Source organism: Octopus sinensis, linkage group LG9 (assembly GCF_006345805.1).
Source record: "Octopus sinensis linkage group LG9, ASM634580v1, whole genome shotgun sequence".
Lineage (NCBI taxonomy): Eukaryota > Metazoa > Mollusca > Cephalopoda > Octopoda > Octopodidae > Octopus > Octopus sinensis.
Window position 1 is genome coordinate 14,581,954 of NC_043005.1, and position 20,982 is coordinate 14,602,935.

The following is a 20,982-nucleotide window of genomic DNA, read 5'->3' on the forward strand; positions in this document are numbered from 1 at the left end:
TGTTTACACGTGAGTACGTATGTATGCTTGTATGCGTGTAGCTGCGTATGCGTGCGTATATGTGCGCGTGTATGTGGGTGTATGTATCCATGTGGGTGCGTATGTACACGATGACCATTTAATACGTTACGAAGAACTACATAAGCTGCTCAACAACTCTAATTTACAATACACTAGGTCTCCAGACGCCCCGATTGATTTATGACACCCGAGACTTCTACAACCAGAATTTGTCATTTTCCTGACCACCATGTTTGGTCCGTAACTACTATATATCCCTTATCCTTATATTCTTTTACACTTTTTATTTTTATTTTTATAACTTTATACCTTTATATTCATTTATATTTTTTAATATTTTTTTAATATTTTTTATATCTCTTTATACCTTTATACTCTACATTTTTATATTTTTCTATACTTACACTCTTTATAGATTTTTTATCCTTCGTCCTGAATTCTCGCCCCTCCATCTTTATCTCTATTTGCTCTTATTTCCAGGTTCCTTCACGTCCGTCTGTGTTTATATATTTATATATGTATATATTTACTTATTAATTTATTTATATTACTTCAACATCCAAACTTCCTCATTCTACATTGAGAGAAGAACGAGATGGACGCTTTATTTTTATGCTGTTACCGCATTACGTCGTACGCGAATGAGAGGATTTGCATACCCAACCAAGAATTTTTGATGTAATACATGTCCTTGAAGAAGTAGTTGTGCGCGGCTGAAGAAGGCCACAGACGCACATTATGCTTTGTTATAAATCCGTCAAATAAAGGCCCGAAACATATGTACCGCTGAATCCTTGGCATCATGTTTTTATTTTGATTAATTTATATATATATATTACGGAGATGTACTCGCATAGCAAGTAATTTGATCTGAGATCGTGTGCTAAAACGAAAACAATTGCAGCGTGGAAGGTGTTTATAAGCCATTTAAGAAACACACAAAAGCCGTTCGATTCACTTCAACATTTAAGTTTAATTTGTCAAAATATTTTCGTCGCTAAAATCCGCGACCTGTTCACTGACAAAGTCCGTGCTGCATCACGAGATGCAGCACGGACTTTGTCATGAACAGGTCGCGGATTTTAGCGACGAAAATATTTTGACAAATTAAACTTAAATGTTGAAGTGAATCGAACGGCTTTTGTGTTTCTTAAATGGCTTATAAACACCTTCCACGCTGCAATTGTTTATATTATATATATATATATATATATATATATATATATATATATATATATATATATATCAGTAGTTTAACTGTTATTTCTAACCGAATGTGTACTTGTAGCACATACAATCACAATTAGTGACAGCTAAATTTTGCCTAAACAGTTTATATTGCGCCCAGCTGCCGACATTAATTTTATGCTATACGATTTGGTATTTCGCTAAACCAGCCACATATACTTATGGCAAAATCCCTTTGCGGGTCAATAAATAAAGCATCAGTCCTGTCTTCTTTTCTTCTTCTTCTTCTTCTTCTTCTTCTTCTTCTTCTTCTTCTTCTTCTTCTTCTTTTCTTCTTCTTTCTTTCTTTCTTTCTTTCTTTCTTTCTTTCTTTCTTTCTTTCTTTCTTTATTTCTTTCTTTCTCCCCCCTTTCCCTCTTATTTTTCTCTCTTCGTTCTATCTAATACAAAGGTCCTACTTTTGTTTAGACTGATTTGGCCTGAGAATTACGCTTAGACCATACAAGTCTGCGGAATACTCTACCACCGGAATTCTTTTGATCGAACATCTAAATGTTCATAGCCAAAACCGACGGAGAATCCACCTAAGTTATTTGAAATAGTTTAGTCTTAACAAGGAAGAGATCATGGTATCATACGTTTCGCAGGAGCTTGGTAGGTAATCGAATTAATTGTTTCATACATAAAAATAGAAGAAATAAATATTTAATTCGAAGCTAGAGGTTCACTCATTGATGCTAGCTGACGGCATGCAGCATCTGGCACCCACCAGTAAGATGTGACACCTTAGTAAGACAATTTATTTCTTTAATTATCTGTAGGAGAGTTTGTAAGAGCCGTAGTATTGTATTCTTGACAGGATACAAAGTTAAGTTAATTTTTTGGCTCAAAAAGCAAAAAGCAAGGCCATGTAGGGGGACATGGAGTTATGTACAGGGAGGGTGTCCATGCAAAGCGTTCAGGCCATTTCTGGTCAAGAGAGACTTTGAACCGAGCGGTCGTCGGCATCTTCACTATCTCGTCCGGCAGCTTATTCCACGGATCCGTAACCCGGACGGAGAAAGCCCCTCTCCTTCGATTGAGATGAAATCGCCGCAGATAGAGCTTTTCGGAGTGACCCCGCAGCCGACGCTCTGGAGCAGGAGTGAAGAACAGCTCTTTCGAGAGGTCACATTTTCCGCTTATGATGTTGTGAGCAAGAATGAGATCACCACGGCGTCGTCGTTTTTCTAAACTATTTGGATGTCATTCCCTCACATGCACGCACGCACGCACACACATACACACACACAGAGAGGTACGCACGCACGATCTCTCTCTTAACTTGCCCAGCTCTGCCAAGCTTAAAATTCTACGTTAGTACAATGAAATTAGTAAAAGCAATCGTATAAAGGGGGAAGAAAAGCAACAACATGAACTAGTAAATTTGAAAAAATATTTAAAGGACAGAATATAACTTCACCCGTTTTAGAAATAAATTCAGTGGTAACGGTGATGTATCCGACGATTCCAACCTGATATCCTCCAACGTCTAACTTGGTTCGTTTAACTACTGGTTGCATTTCATCGATTCCAGTCACGTTTATATTGGCACATACAACAGGGAAAGTTACGTTTTTCAAAAACGGTCCAAGTCCACTTATTTCGTCATCAAATTCGTGGTTACCAAGACACTAGAAGGAAAAAATAGGGCAAAATATGAGTAAATATTTATTTATCTGATTCATTAGACTGTGGTAAATGAAGTCATGACTTCAAAGTTAAGGGATTAGCAAAAAGGAAGAGGAATACTGAAAAATGTAAGCTGTGATACTCATGTTAGTGGATGTGAGTATCGTCAGATGATTACAACTTTGTCGTGTTATTTATTAAAATTCCATTTAATCCAAGAATGCAGGACAGAAATAGTTTATCGACACCTCACCCCCATCCCACCCAGATATCGGACTCAGTGCAACATTATTTCTATCAACTTCGGAAGGATGAAAGGCAAAGTTGAAACCAGATCGTATTCTTCGCTCTCCCGGAAATTCCACACCCCCACTCTGGAACAACAACAACAATTCTACCCCCACCACCCTGGAACAACAACAACAACAACATTCCCCTCTGGAACAACAACAAAAAAGCAGCAGAAATAACAACAATGCTGATGACGACAGTGACGACGACGATGAGGAGGAAGATGATGATGATGAGGATGATGATGATGATGATGATGATGATGATGATGATGATGGTGATGATGATGATGATGATGATGATGATGATGATGATGATGAGGAGGAGGAGGAGGAGGAGGAGGAGGAAGAGGAGGAAGAGGAGGAAGAGGAATTATAATTTCAAAAATGAAGGTTTACAGAGAATTGATTATGAAAATAAATAAATAAAGAAAGAAAGAAAGAAAGAAATGCACATACAGAAAACAAGCTTACACAAAACTTGATTATATGAAATGGCTACCCAGAGCCAGTTAAGGAATACCACTAATCTGAGTTTTGACATGAAAGAGCGTTTCTCCTCTCCCAGCTATATTTTACGGTCCACTGATACAGATAAAGAGTGGGCACATTCAACCATTACTGTGATTATGGTGGGCCATGTCTTTGGACAAATCACATTGATATTATTGGTATAGAAATAAGACACGGAACCAAATATATACCATGTCATAATAAGACATATCACAATAAAATGGTCGTCATTTGTATACGAACAATTTTAGGTTGTACGCTGAAAATGACAAACAACTAGAAACACTGCTGCAGAGAATGCACAGATTTAATTGAGGAAATGACAGAAGAATCGAATAAAAATAAATGCCCCAAGAGCAAACCTAAGTGATACTATGCTATTCGAAAAGACTGTGATAAGAGATTTTGGTAATATAAGGCTGTAAAAATACTAAGAAATCAATGAACAGGCAACGTGCAACACACAACGGATAAGAAAAGATTAGGATGAAATATAGAAGCATTAGATAAATGCAAAAAATGTAAAGCAACAGTATCAACACTCCAGTTGTCCTTGCAATAAGTTATATTTACAATATACCCGAATAGAGTCAAACGAAGTTGCAATACTAGATCGAAGATCATGAAAATTGACTTCATTTATAATATGTCAGGCAGAATCAGCCATCGAATGATTATATTTATCAATTTATCACTGCTATTGGGAGATAGTATCCTTATGCAGCTCAAAATAGATATTATTTAATATCCATCTAATACAGCTAAGCATTTTGCCCGGCATGCTGACGATTCTGGCAGCTCACCGCCTGAATAATGATAATAATAATAATAATAATAATAATAATAATAATAATAATAATAATAATAATAATAATAATAATAATAATAATGATGATGATGATAATAATAATATATAATAATAATAATAATAATATAATGATAATATAATAATAATATATAATAATAATAACAAAAATATAATAATAATAATAGTAATAGTAATAATAATAATAATAATAATAATAATAATAATAATAAATAATAACAATAATAAAATAATAATAATAATAATAATAATAATAATATAATATGTAATAGTAATACTAGTAATAATAATAATAATAATAATAATAATAATAAATAATAATAATAATAATAATATATAATAATAATAATAATAAAATAATAATAATAAAATAATAATAATAATAAATAATAATAATAATAATAAAATAATAATAATAATAATAATAATAATAATAATAATATAATAATATAATAATAATAATAAATAATAATAATAATAATAATAGTAATAGTAATAATAATAATATAATAATAATATAATAATAATAAGAAGAGAAGAAGAAGAAGAAGAAGAAGAACAACACAACAACAACAACAACAGTAACATAACAATAACAATAACATAATAATAATAATAATAATAATAATATAATAATAATATATGCCACCAGGGCGAAGGAGGAGTGGAGAATACAAAAGCATACATAAAGTGTTGGGGATTACATATGATGGAATTATTTTAAAAAAACAGTTTACACGGTATACATTAGAAGGGCGGTATACGACACTAGAAGAAGAGGGGAAAAGTGATGGAGTCCACGTGATACAAGAGAACCTCTAGGGATAATCAAGGAATCCCACCATCCAAGATTACCCTGAATACCAAGGACAAGTGCCCTCTCCAACTCCTTCCCACTCACAGATCTACACTGAAAGTGGCACCATCCACTTTTGCCATTTTCGCAACTTTTACCCAACTTTTGATAAATTCATTCGAGGCCATCACCTCCCTCTCTACTTTCACTTTCTTTTTCAAATGAAACTTGAAAAAGTCGATGTGGGATTTACCAAAGAGGAATGTTTCTGTCTTCGTTCCTTTTAGCCACGTCCACAAGACAACCCCTTTCGCCACAGCCACCAGACGAAGAAAAACTGCCTTGCCTGTCCGATTAAAGGAGGGCGGCGGGGCAATCATCATTATGGACTCGGACGACAGACGGATCCGTCCCACAAGCGACAGCAGCTGTTTGACATAACTCCACAAGTCAGCAATGTCCGGACACAGAACGAGAGCATGCAGAATGGTTTCGTCGCTCTGCGAGCACATCGGACAAGCCCGTCTGACAGCAGATCCGTGCCTGTAAAGTTTATCTCGAACCGATAGCGCCCCCACTCCCGGTAGCACTGCCAGGCCAAAGACATCTGGAAATTATCCATTATAGACACCGACCGAAAGTCCTCCGGAAAAGACTTGCCAGTTCGTCTTCGTCTACGCCTAGGGTTTCACCGAGTACGTCGTCGCATTTCCCGGCTACTAATCCTCTTTATATAGCTAAAGTGGAACATCCACCGATCCTATTGCCTGACTTGTAGAGGACAGTGAGCGCTCAACGACATTCTAAGTGCCAGGCGCCCAGTCTCGGCCTATCCCTTACCCAGGACTGCAGCTTCGTCAAGGAAAGGTGTGTCTCACAAACGGCAAAGAAAGGCATGTTTCCGAACTGCGGAAAGACGTGTCTCACAAACGGAGCTCACATATGTTCACCTAGAAATCGTTGCAGGTGGCGCAACCTGAGTGCATGTCTGCGCATCAAAAGCCATGGCATGCCTAAGCTGCCACGCAGAGAGAATTGGGAGCAGAGTGGCCGCCTAACCATTGGAATGCGTCCCTTTCATAGGAAAATAAACAGGATATGCTCCAGTCTAATCAAGCAGTAACTGGGGCAAGGCACGACGGTCAGACGATAAATAATGACAGAGGTAGTGTAGGCACTCGTCACCTCTGCCGACCTTTCTGGGTAAGACAGGCTACTCTGTTCGTCACCTCTTCCCTTTCTTATCCACCTGGAGGTCGAAACCACACCAGACCCCAAGCAATTTAACTGGTCTGTCAGTCCGGCGTCCAACGACGGCATCGATCTGCCTCTCCAGGTGCGCAGTCGCAATCCCACCGACTTGTGGGCGTTGATTTTGGCCCCTGCAGCCGACGCAAATTCCTTTACAAGGGCGGCTTCTAAGAAGCGATGGTCGACCCTATCGAAAGCTTTCGACTGATCTAAATTGATCAGGGCCCCACCGAAGCCACTTTAGTCCCAGCCCTCTCTACGATGTATCGCATAAAGTGGAAGTTGTCGCTTTAGATCTAATCGAGATTGCGCACGTTTGTGCCTCCCCGGCCAGACAACCGACGACAAGCACCAACCTTTTTGATAACACCTTGGCCAAAATTTTAAACTCTGTGTTTAGCAGAGTTATGGGCCGAAAATTCACTAGCACGTCCCCGTTGTCGGCGTCCTTTTTCAGCAGTGTTACCACACACCGGCTAACAGGACTAGGAATTCTCCCATTCTGCTGCGAGTTATGTAGACGTTTATCAAGAAGCTTCCAAACAAGTCTGGCACGAATACATAGAATTCGTAGGGTAAACCATCCAAACCGGGCGATTTGCGACTTGTGCAATTACTCATCACCTCCCGTATTTCAGTGGCTGTAATCGGCTTTTCGCAGAATCTCGCGTCTGTTACCAGTAGCTGTGGTAGGCCATCCAGGTACGAAGTAAAGTCCGTTACCGTCGTTGACCCATCATCCACCCCAAACAACTGAACAATGTGCTGCCGAAAAACCGCACACATCTGCTCATGCCCGTCCTGATCCATCAAAGACTTGATCGTAGTTTTGTTTCCACGTCGCATCTCTACCTTTCGGGCCCATCAGACGAGCCTAAGTTCTGACAACGCACCCTACGTGTTTCACCTCAAAAGAAATGGTCAAAGGCCATTCTCACCGCTAACACATCTGTAGCGATGCCTTTACTAATAGCCTATGTACTAAACCCACACAGTTCTTCTGTACGTTCAAAATACTATTCCAGCCCCGACTAGTATTAAAGTGCGAGGCGTTCCCAAAAATATTTCTATACACCTGAAGAAATCTGGCCTTCCAGCCCTTGTTGGGGCATAAACCACCACCACTCTAAAGGCACTACCTCGCTGCCATTCATGTCCAGGACCACCACCCTACCATCCGGATCCAGGAAGATAGCCCATACTTGGAGATTTAAGAATTTCCTGAGTAGCACTACTACACCACCACGCGCTCCCGATAGACCACAAGATGAGAATACCTCGTGGTCCTCGAAAATGGATGCTAAAGCGTGTTTTCCGGAGATCCTTGTTTCACTAATGGCAGCCACATCTAAATCAAGCGACCTGAGATCATTGAGCAAGTGACCTTGCTTCCAAGCTTCTCCCAGGCCACGCACAATCACACACCCCATTTCCAGCACAGTCACGCTAGTCGGAGAAACAAAAAAGAGGAGGTTTCTCACCTTGATTTTCGAGAAGCCTGGAAATTCCTGGCCTCTCTACTGGCGAAAAAATTTTGAAAGGCCCTTCCAACAGCCTTTTATCAACTGATTTTTTAAAAAATCACACTACACGATAATTTTTCTCTTATAGTTTTATAAACGTCTGGCGACGCTTTAATTAAGAGTCTGTCCTTATGGGTTTTGAGGACGAAATCCTCAAATTCCTTTCCCTCTATTTCTATTTTGTTTTTGTTTTGACTTTCGATTCCCAGACCGGGCATTGTGAGTGTTTATTGAGCAAAAGCACTTAAAGCTTCACGAGGCTCCTGCAGGGGGGGGGGTGAACCCTGCTGTACTCTTTCACCACAACTTTCTCTCGCTCTTTCTTCCTGTTTCTGTTGTACCTGTATTTCAAAGGGCCAGCCTTGTCACACTCTGTGTCACGCTGAATCTCCTCGAGAACTACGTTAAGGGTACACGTGTCTGTGGAGTGCTCAGCCACTTGCACGTTAATTCCACGAGCAAGCTGTTCCGTTGATCGTATCAGCTGGGACCCTCATCGTCGTAACCGACGGAGTGCTCCTACTACTGTTTTGACTTACAAAATCCATCAATTCACTATTGCATTTGTTCACAACAGTGAAATTAATATTTCGTTTACAGTCTGATGAATAACTCTTGTTCTGTAATTGGTTGTTTCTGTGTTTCTGTGATTTCCTGCTGTTGATGATGAAGTTACCGATTTTGAAGTTGTTGTTCTTGTTATTTTTGTTAGAGTGGTTGTGAATTATGTTGCATTATGGCTTCACGATATGTCTTTGTTGAGTTCTTGACGTAGAGCTATGTACTCTCCTCCTCTTTCGCCTACCCTCTTTTGCCACTGTGATCTATTGATCGTCCAGCTCTTCTTTCTCTGTGTCACTGTAGTTGATGCTGGTTCGGGGTGGTAGAGCATTCAGGAGAAGCTTGCTTTTTCGTCACAACCGGGGTAGACTCCTTCTGAGTCTTGGTTTGGAAATGGGGGTGTGCGTAGGTGTGGGTATAGGTGTGGGAGTCTTGAGTACTTATTCATGATTATTTTGCGTTTGTGGTGTTTGTAGTGTTGGCAGTGGTAGGTGTTTAGTTTTTCTTGTTTCAGGACAGAAGAAACTTTATTTGTTTTCTCTATGCCACCTGGTATAATGTAGCACCTGATGTTTTGCCGATTGGAGCATTTTATTGCTTAGATGTTCATTTGTGACAATAATCATTGTCCCGTACAGTATTGCTGCTGCTGCTGCTGCCGCAATTTTGCTATTGTCACCACTGCACACTTATTGATTGTACCACCTCCTAGAATAAACATGTCACTCTTTTTTTATTTTTGTAGTTACAAAAATAAACAACAGAGGTATATGAGTTTTATTGCTCGTGGGAAATGTCTGAAAGCAGATCACTACAAAAAATGGCTACAGTTTATGTAAACAAATGCTTACAAAACATTTTATACATACATATATACATACACACATATACACAAATATATGTGTACGTGTGTGTGTGTGTGTGTGTGTTTCCTTGTGTATGTTTGCAAGTATTTTCTTTTTATTTTATCTAGTTTCAGCTCACGAGCTGTGGCCATGCTGGGGCACCGCCATTTATGTGTGTAACTACATGTAAAATACAAATTTATACGTACGGACAGATACATGTTTAGGCTCAATGGTTAGAGCGTCGAGCTCACAATCGTGAGATAGTGAGTTCCATTTCCGGACCGGGCTATGTGTTGTGTTCTTGAGCAAAACACTTTATTTCACGTTGCTCCTGTTCACTCAGCTGTAGAAATGAGTTGCGGCGTCGTTGTATCCCTTGGATAACATCGGTGGCGTGGAGAGGGGAGGCTGGTACGCATGTGCGACTGCTTCCATAAACAACTTTGCCCCGGACTTGTGGCTCAGACAGTAACTCTCTAGGTGCAATCCCATGGTCATTTATGACCGAAGGGGGTCTTTAGCCTTTATACATACATACATAGATACATACATACATACATACATACATGTATGTACATATGTATATACATACATATGTATGTATGTATGTATGTATGTATGTATGCATGTATGCATATATATATATATATATATATATTATATATATATATATATAGAGAGAGAGAGAGAGAGAGAGAGAGAGAGTTGTATTTTTCTTACGAAAGATACAGACCGCAAAGCGGCGAGCTGGCAAACACGTTAGATATAGAATACAAGAAATAAAAGCTTAGAAAAATATTATGGAGATTTATAAGAAAATATAGGGAGTTGCAAACTTTGTATTTCCTTACAAAGTTCAGGAAAATCAATGAATGTGTAAAACAGATTGCAGGGAAAATAGAAAGAAGAGATGTTTTGTACTGTTATATAGAAAGACAATAAAATGTGAAAGGCTATTAAATAAAAATGGTGTGAGTTAGTTAAGCGTTGCCTATTTAACTGAGTAGTGGTGTAATCTTCCAGTATTTTGAAGGCACTTGTCATAGTGGTGTCATTTTGTAAATATCTCTGACCTCACATTCACATAATTTGCTGAATTCCTAAGATTTTTTAGTTTACAGTTTTCTCAGTTACACATAATCCGCATCTTTTAGCCTGCATCACATAAGAGTCTTTCCGTTAATATTGACATATCAGCCTGCCGTGCCCTTCGTGCAGAGATGTTAAGTGATAAAATTCTGATGAAAGTAATGCATCCTTCCCACCAGGATGCAATATGACAGACATTCCAATTTGGTCAGATGGAAACTTGGGCGAGAATTGATGTTCAGGCAAGAGCAAATAAGGGAGGTGAAGTCCATTCATCTCAATCTGACATTATATTTCCTTCAATTTATGAATGAAACTGGCCACCTACTCCTAATTTCGTTACTTTATGTTTAATACTAAAACAACACTCATCTGTAAACGATAATAACTAGCGCTTTTGAGTTCACCACATTTGGCAAGTTGGCAGACATGGGATGTTCTAAGTGAACCTGACAAGTGGAACTGCACCTTTATATGAGTGTAACAACCTCGAGACCCTAAATGAGTTTTTCTTTGTTTTATATGCTACTAGCAGTATCGCCCGGCGTTGCTCGGGTTTGTAAGGGAAATAACTATATAAGCATTTTTAGAGATGTAAAGTATAATAGCAATCTCAATATGGCAAACCACAAAGGGGGGGTGTTACTGTAGCTTTTTACGTTCTGAGATTTAATAATAAATTTTTAGAGGGTTACTTCCCTTATATATGCCAAAAATGCATTAAAAATGGGAAAAATTGATGGTAAATTCTTTTTAAAATCGTAGACTCATCGTAGACGCGCGCTAATACCCAGAAGGGCTCGATATGAATCACGACTATAAGATACCCGGTTTTGGTTACACTGTGCCGCAAAATGTGGGAGTAGTTAGGAATCTAAATCGTAGGAGACAGACATACAACTTCACTTTTATATATAAAGATTTGTAATTATTGTGTTTTCCTACAACCTTTTAATATTTTATGTTATCATTTGACTGTTTTTATAAATTTCTGAACTGGTCTCCACATCCATTGTATAACATCTCATACCTTTCCCCTCGTTTCTATACAACTTGCTTGTCCTACTTCACATGTTTTTATAAGCCCCTTATTTTTAACATTTCATATCCTGTATGCTTGAATAAAATTGAATAAAACTGTCCTCGCTGGGAATATAAACGAAATTATTAACTTTTTTGTATTTTTTCTCTTTGTTTGTTGCGCACTTTCTCTAAGCATTTCTTTCTGTCTTGGCTTTGAGCAGTGTTTTTGTTTGGCTTTTGTATTTTCTTTTGCACTGAAAGTGGTCCATGCAATGTATATAGTGCCTGGTAATTCCACTTTCTCGGTGACATGCATATTTGTATGTCCTGTGATTTTGCTTGTATATTTGTCAGTATATTTTAAAGTATTCCAAAGACACCTATTATCATGAGATTATTCCTATCAGTCTCTACATTCCGTCACTTCACATTTATTATATCTGGATATTTTCCCCCTTTCTTTTAGTGATGCATTAATCGACATTTAGTGAGCGAATAATTTGATTAAGGTGTATTTCTAAGGCGGCGAGCTGGCAGAAACGTTAGCACGCCGGACGAAATGCTTAGCAGTATTTCGTCTGCTACAACGTTCTGAGTTCAAATTCCGCCGAGGTCCACTTTGCCTTTCATCCTTTCGGAGTCGATTAAATAAGTACCAGTTACGCACTGGGGTCGATATAATCGACTTAATCCGTTTGTCTGTCGTTGTTTGTGCTCTCTGTATTTAACCCCTTGTGGGTAGTAAAGAAATAGGTATTTCGTCTGTCTTTGTTCTGAGTTCAAATTCCGCCGAGGTCGACTTTGTTTTCATCGTTTTGGAGTCAATAAATTAAGTACCAGTTGCGTACTGAGGTTGATCTAATCGACTGGGGCCCTCCTCCAAAATGTCAGGCCTTGTGCCTAGAGTAGAAAAGATTAAAGTGCATTTCTTTTTCTTGATGGTCTTTAACAACGTTATCTGAGAGATTACAGGCGGTGAGCTAACAGTATCGTTAGCATGCCGGGCAAAATGCTTCGTGACATTTCTTCCGGCTTTATGTTCTGAGTTCAAATTCCGCCGAGGTCCACTTTACCTTGCATCCTTTCGGGGTCGATGAAAGAAAGACCAGCTGAACGGGGTCGATGCAAACGACTATACCCCTTGCCACATTTCAGTTCTTGTACATACAGTAGAAAAGATTATTTGAGAGATTATCTTTAATCTCCCAGTTTGTACAGAATGTCATATAATGAATTATGGTCGCTTTGTCATTCGTTGATACTTTTTCTCTTTCCTCATCAGTGACCACCTAGCAATGTTATTTGACTCACTTTAACTTCTAGAGCGAAACTGATACAGTTGCTAAAATGTACAGCAAAATATACTGAAAATTTCAGAAAGGAAATTAAACTACTTGAACAGTAAATTGCTTTTAAGAACCTAAAAGTACTAGAGTAAGACCAACTGAAATAAGCATTCATATCGATTATCAGAACCGGACTTCTAGTCAAGTATCTTAAAATTGCTGTGTAATATGTTTATTACTCAAAACATGACAGTTCTTATAAATAGAATCAACACTCAGTTGTATAATCAGCTGGAAACTTTGTGAAATCTAGTAATTGGAATTGAGAACCACGAAGATTCTTACTATATCCAGAGTTCAACATCCAAAGGCAGACCAGCCATACTTTAACAAAAAAATACTTTACTTTAATATACTTTACTTTAGCAAAAAATAATTCACATAGAATGAGTGCAAATGAAATCGGACTACAAGACAGTCATTGGTGGACTAGAGAGTCACCAAAAATAGACACTGAACAAGCTTCAAAATACAAACTACATGCACGACAATATTAAACAGTTCTATTTTGTACAGCGACAAAAATACCATGGAGGATGGCGCCTCTGAGTTTTTGCAATATCTATTTTTTATATATATATTTTAAACGAAAACGTTTGATTTCTACTCATGTACGATATTGTACAGTTAGTTGATGTTTCCGTTGGTGGTGAAATATTAATATACTATTAATTATTGAGCTAATATTTTCTGTACCCATTGCCTAAGTATTTACAAATAAATTATTGCTGCTCGCTAAAAACTCAGTAACAACATTATGTTAAAACTAATTAGGCATTTAAACTGGCATACACGCACGCAAAGACACGCGCGCGTACGTACACACACGTAAGAGTGATTGGTCGAATGAGTACGATATCGCTGAGAAGGGAATAGAACCGGTAATGAATGCTTCGAAGAGAAACTGGATGAAGTGGTTGACCCATGCACAAAGGAAAGATGAAAGTCACTGGTTTAGAGGAGTGATGGAAATTAATGTGTATGGAACTAAAGTAGAATGCGGAGGACCGAGAAAGATATGGCCAAATATAATAGAGGAAGAAATGAGTGTAAGAGTATCGTTGGAAGGCGATATAGTGGGTGAAGGCGGCGAGCTGGCAGAAACGTTAGCACGCCGGGCGAAATGCGTAGCCGTATTTCGTCTGCCGCTACGTTCTGAGTTCAAATTCCGTCGAGGTCCACGTTGCCTTTCATGCTTTCGGGGTCGATAAATTAAGTACCAGTTATGCTCTGGGGTCGATGTAATCGACTTAATCCCTTTGTCTGTCCTTGTTTGTCCCCTCTGTGTTTAGCCCCTTGTGGGTAGTAAAGAAATAGGTATTTCATCTGCCGTTACGTTCTGAGTTCAAATTCCGCCGAGGTCGACTTTACCTTTCATCCTTTCGGAGTCGATAAATTAAGTACCAGTTACGCACTGGGATCGATGTAATCGACTTAATCCGTTTATCTGTCCTTGTTTGTCCCCTCTGTGTTTAGCTCCTTGTGGGTGGTAAAGAAATAGATATATTGGGTGGAGCAAAGTAAAAACTAGCATGGGGCCCGCAAGGCTGACCCCTTCTTACGTAGGAAAGATTACCATAAATGATAGTTGTTATTGCCGCTGCTACTGCGGCTTTAGTTGTTGTATCACACGCCTGGAAAATATTATCAATGTGAACATAGCTTCGTCGCCAAGATTTTCAACAGGAGTACCTACTTAAACAAGTTGTTTTTATTTACAACTAATAAATCATTGTGATTTGGATTTATGCTGTTTTAATTTCTTGTTCCTTCTCTCGACTTTTCCCCTTGGACACATACACACACACACACACATACGTACATACACATATTGCGTCTCAAATTATTAACGACGTAACATTTTTGTTACTTTATTTAAAAACTACTCGTTGGAATTCAACGGAATTTTCACAGAATTATGGTAACGGTTATATGCGCGAGGTGTGTAAAAAGCGAATGAGGTTTTGTAAAACAACTCAGAAACTACGGCCATTTGCTAAATTTACGTAAACTTTCACTGTTTCAAATTATTAGCGAGTCGTAATTAAAACTCATGTAAACAAAAAAATATCAATTTAACTGTTTGATGTGTATACTGAAATGAATACATACAGACATACACATAAGGCGGTGCTCCAGCATGGCCGCAGTCAAATGACTGAAACAAGTAAAAGAGTAAAAGAGTAAAAGAGTAGAAGAAATAGAAATAAACAAACAAATAAACAGCGTTCAAAAATTATTGGTGAGCTGCTGCTTAGTAAGGAATATATGAGATTTTGTTTGAAACAAGTAGAAAAAGGAACTGGTCCATGGAACATGCTAGTTTCTGGATCTCCTCTGATGTTATACCACGAGATACATCCACTATTGCCTGCCACAGTTCATCCTTACTTGGCGTCCATTCTCATAAACTCGTCGCTTCAGAATACTCTACAATTTTTTTATTGGGTTTAAGTCGGGGCAACAGGCAGGCCACTTCATCTTCCGAGGTCCACAGAAGTTTCTTTGCTGAGTGTGAGGGCACATTGTCTTGGCTTAATGGTGATCCTTTGCTTTTTTAACCAAGGTTCAAGGTGCTCCCTCAGAAAGGCTATGTAAGCATCCGCAGTCATTTTAACACCGTCAAGCACATTCTAAAGACCAACCATAATAACTCCAATAATACCTCCACAAATCATGCCTCCTCCCTTCAAACGTTGATGACGATCTCGTCCATTTACTACCCATCCCTTGCTTCAACCACCAGGTCAATCATGGGTAGTACGAGTTTCATCCGGTAACAAAACTTTTGAAAATTCGACCTCCCTACTATCCTCTGCTCATTTCAGACGAATTTGTATGTGTATTTTCTTTAAAGGAGTTCTTTTAACTGATATCACTAGTTTATTGACCTTTTTCAGAAGACGACATCTGGTAGTTCTGGACACTTGTAAGACCTGTGTCCTTTACAGCTTCACGCTAATTCGTGACAGAAAACGTTGAGAAATAGCCCACGTCGGCTGTTTTACGTATCTTCGTAGGAGCAGTAACACATTTTTTCACAGATTAGGGATATCTTCCAATTATTTTAGATATTTCTAATGCTGATTTACCTTTTGCAAGTTCAGAAGTAATAACGGATTTCTCTGAAGCAATTAAGTTAAATTAACAACCCATAATTACAAGATTATCAGTTTACTCGTTAATAATTTGGAACACTGAAACTTCGGGGAAATCATGCAAATGGCCGCAGTTTGTTTACACTTGTGCGAAACCTCACATCTTTGATACACCAGACATGTATAACTATTACCACCATTCTGTGAAAATTTCGTTGAATTCCAACGAGTAGTTTTTAAATAAAATTTTTGAAATGTTACGTCATTAATAATTTGAAAGGCAATGTGTGTGTGTGTGTGTGTATGTACGTATGTATGAATACACACACACACACACACACACACACACGCACACAGAATATGAGTGGTTTAGTTCACTGGTGATCTAAACGAATAGATACACTGTAAGTGCTATAGTTGGTCATCCATCAGGTTCAAAGTTCACAGCTGAGGCTGGAGCTAGGGATCCGTAGTAGACTTCCGAGTTAGCAGGTATATATTAGAGGAAAAAGTACAACAAAATCCAAGATAGGAAGCTTATCTCAAGTCATTTAGAATATTTAATTAGAGTAACATGAATTTGGGTTAATTAATCAAGTAATTAATTATTGGATTCTTACAGCTGTTTCTGGGATATTCCTAGTGATAGGTTAGCATCTCCATATATACTGGGTATTCCGTCATCAGAGACACGGTGAGTATGTATGAAAGTTCTAGAAAGAGAATTCACAGTTTGTAAAGGAATAAAATAGAAGATAGAATAAATTAGTAGATAAAAGAATAAAGAATAAAGAATAAAACAGTAGATATTCTCCTATCTGTATTCTTCTGCCTATTGTTTTACTCTTTATTCTTCTGTCTAGCATTTTATTCTTTTATAAACTGAATTCCTTTATTCCTTTATTCTTTTATTCTTTTATTTGTTTCAGTCATTTGACTGCGGCCATGCTGGAGCATCGCCTTTAGCAAATCGACCCCCAGGACTTATTCTTCGTAAGCCTATCGGTCTCCCTTGCCGAACCGCTAAGTGACGTGGACGTAAACACACCAGCATCGGTTGTCAAGCGATGTTGGGGGGGGGGGCGACAAACATATGCACACACACACACACGCACACACACACACACACACACACACACATATATATATATATATATATATATATGCATACGACAGGCTTCTTTCAGTTTCCGTCTACAAAATCCACTCACAAGGCTTTGGTCGGCCCGAAGCTATAGTAGAAGACACTTGCCCAAGGTGCCACACAGTGAGACTGAACCCGGAACCATGTGGTTTATAAGCAAGCTACTTACCACACAGCCACTCCTGCGCCTTGTATGTCTGTCTGTCTGTCTGTCTGTCTGTATGTATGTATGTATGTATGTATGTATGAATGAGTGTGTGTGTGTGTGTGTGTGTGTGTGTCTGTGCTTGTGCGAAGCGAAAATGAGCTTCGAGAAATACCTCAGAGACTGCAGACTACAGATCGATCACTTTGTGGCAATTGGTACCAATTCCAAATGAGATGGGATTCTCACGAATCAAGAATTCTCCGAAATTGTTATATCACCAAGAAAACGACTGATTGTCTGGAGACTAGATGACAGCAGGGTACACATATTTCTGCCTCAATGGACCTCATCAGCACAGCTATTTTCTACCTTAACTTCTTCAGACGAGATATATAGGCATACAAGGTAGTTGAAATACTACGAACGAAAAGCATCTAACCTTTTTTGTCCGGTGTACTACCTATTCTCCCAGCCAGCACGCTGCTTTAAATCAGTAAAGAGTATATTGGTTTCGAATTTTGGCACAAGGCCAGCAATTTGCGGGGAGGGGGAGGGTCGATTACATCAACCTCAGTGCTCAGCTGGAACTTATTTTATCGACAGCGAAAGGATGGAATGAAAAGTCGACCTCGGCGGAATTTGAACTTGGAACGTAAGGATGGAAGAAATGCTGCAAATCGTTGTGTCCGGCGTGCTTACGACTCTGCCAGCTAGCCACCCTAAGCTCGGTAGGGTATATTAAACTATATTTTACATAGTGCAAACATTTTATGAGATTAAGGAGCACTCCGTCGGTTACGACGATGAGGGTCCCAGCTGATCCGATCAACGGAACAGCTTGCTCGTGGAATTAACGTGCAAGTGGCTGAGCACTCCACAGACACGTGTACCCTTAACGTAGTTCTCGAGGAGATTCAGCGCGTGACACAGAGTGTGACAAGGCTGGCCCTTTGAAATACAGGTACAACAGAAACAGGAAGAAAGAGTGAGAGAAAGTTGTGGTGAAAGAGTACAGCAGGGTTCACCCCCCCCCCCTGCAGGAGCCTCGTGATGCTTTAGGTGTTTTCGCTCAATAAACACTCACAATGCTCGGTCTGGGAATCGAAACCGCGAGTCCGCTGCCCTAACCACTAGGCCATTGCGCCTCTACGGATGTAGACTATGAGCTCAGAATAGCACGTCACGAGGTATTCCTCTTACTTGGTGTAAAATAAAATAATAATATTGCCATTGATTAAATCTATTTTCCTGCGCCATCCCCTATACGGTCATCTACATATATTTGGAATTTTTTTTTACCATTATTTAGGTAAGAAGGGGAGGCTATGTTTTGCCGGTGAGATCAGAATAACACCGAAACATATTCTTCTCAGGTAAGTGCCCGAAAAAATTTAAAAAGTAACTTCAATGACCGATTAATACTATGCACCGAATAGTTATTTTTTGCTAGTTGTTTAATGCTTTATATATAACCACATATGTTAACGCTGACTTAAATAAACATCGGTCTTTTTCTCTTCTGGTATTTATCCACTCCTCGTGCTGTCTTTTTTTCATTCTTTGTTAATCTTGTTATTCTCACCTGTTTTTGTATATTAATTTAAAGAGTGACTCATGTTTAGATAGCTCTTGGCTCTGACTGTCGTTTGAATTGTTTCTTAAGAAATCTAATTTGTTCTTTACAATACAGTATTTCATCTTCTTCTTCTTCTTCTTTCTTCTTCTTCTTCTTCTTTTCTTCTTATTCTTCTTCTTCTCTCTCTCTTCTCTTCTTCTTCCTTCTTCTTCTTCCTTCTTCTTCTTCTTCTTCTTCTTCTTCTTCTTCTTCTTCTTCGCTTCTTCTTCTCTTCTTCTCTTCTTCTTCTTCTTTTCCTCCTCCTTCTTCTTCTCTTCTCTCTTCATCTTCTTCTCTTCTTTCTTCTTCTTCTTCTTCTTCCTCTTCTTCTTCTTCTTCTTCTTCTTCTCTCTTCTTCTTCTTCTTATTATTATTATTACTATTACTATTATTATTATTATTATTATTATTATTATTATTATTATTATTATTATTGTTGTTGTTGTTGTTGTTGTTATTGTTGTTGTTGCTGTTGTTGTTATTGAGTGAGAGAGCAGTGCATGCCATCAAAGTGACACTGGGGTAAAATATACAAAGCCCAGTATACCCATCATGACTACCCGTCTGATAAGGGTACACTAGGCACATGCATCACAACCATATGTATGCGACATGATGATCTCATATCAAGATAAACAGCACATGGCCTTGCAGGTGGAGCCCACTTAGAATTTTCTTCTAGTCGAGTAACCCATCCCGCTCAAAAGTCCCTGAATAAAGGTTGTTTAAGGATGTTTAAGGATGTTGAACGAAATGCCTATGTTTCCAAAGGTGAATTATTCAAACCCCAAAGAATCCCTCTCAACACATGGCTATGATGCTCCCCCACTACTTCTGCTTGTGATCATAGATGCACATATTGTCAACCACTAAAGGACATGGTCAACTGGTTAAGTTCAAACAACTGACAAGTAAATCTGTGGTATTGAGCAGAATATTTGCTGTAGCCCATCTTTTATACCAAGACAAAACAATGTACATGATAACACTTCCAATCATTATTATTATTATAATTATTATTATTATTATTATTATTATTATTATTATTATTATTATTATTATTATTATATTATTATTATTACTATTATTCCACCTCTCTTCTCTTTCCTTTTTCATCCCACACAGGTACATTAAACCGAGTCGAGTATTTAACTGGTACTTCATTTTAACAACTTAGGATAGATGAAAGATAAAGCTGACTTCAGCAGGATCAGAACTGAAACTGCAAAGACCTGGAACTAAATATAGCCATGTATTTTGTCCAATGCTTTTACGATTCTATCACTGTATTGTCGATATCAAGACCTACATAAAATTAAATCTCAACAGATTGTAATACTTTTCGCCTGTTCAGTTATTAGTTTTACCAGTTCCTTTCATTTGCAAAGAGCTGTGGACCTCAATTCGAGGTCGTGGACCCCTCTATGCACTTTTATTTGCTTTGTCTTTGGTGCGTATTCTTTTTGGCTTGCTCTCTTTTTTCTTGCTTTTTTTCCGATGTCAGACACACTTTCCGTCTCTTTGTCATTACAAAGTTTATCCTATATCTATCTTACTCTGTTAAGTTACTCTATTACCTTACTCTATTAATCTATAAAATGTAAGAGTGAACTCTCCACTAAATCATATTGCCTTGTAGTTTCAGAGTTGTGAGCATCGGATGCTCATCGTCAGTCTCAGCTCCTCAATATCACAAATTATAATATCCTTCTCGCGAACAATTCATTGAAGTATTTCAGCCCAAGTTAACAGAGCGAAGGCCTTTCTTCCATGTGGTACAAATTTACACTTAATTCTACATGAACCTTCCGTAATAAGTAAGACTCTTTTCCCCTTCTTTGATGCTTTTTCTGCATCCATTCAGCTTTAAGAAGACGCATTTGGGACAACTATTAATCATGAAACCGACGCAGTAACAAATCATTAAAAAATGTATGCATCTCGTTTATTTATTACTAGCAGTATCGCCCGGCGTTGCTCGGATTTGTAAGGGAAATAACTATATAAGCATTTTTAGAGAGTTATAGCCAA

At 38.4% G+C, this 20,982-nt stretch overlaps 1 protein-coding gene across 1 annotated transcript in view; it reads right to left on the reverse strand.

The window, feature by feature from the left end:
- The window catches only part of LOC115215794 (5'-nucleotidase-like), a 63,504-nt gene extending 58,056 nt beyond the window's left edge, over positions 1-5,448 (reverse strand). Inside the window, exons 1-3 of the mRNA XM_029785094.2 lie at positions 5,411-5,448; positions 4,264-4,291; positions 2,672-2,882 (exon numbers count right to left, since the gene is read on the reverse strand). Coding sequence (XP_029640954.1) covers positions 2,672-2,882; positions 4,264-4,291; positions 5,411-5,448 — 277 coding nt within the window. The remainder of the gene's footprint in view (positions 1-2,671; positions 2,883-4,263; positions 4,292-5,410) is intronic.
- Positions 5,449-20,982: the final 15,534 nt, after the last annotated feature.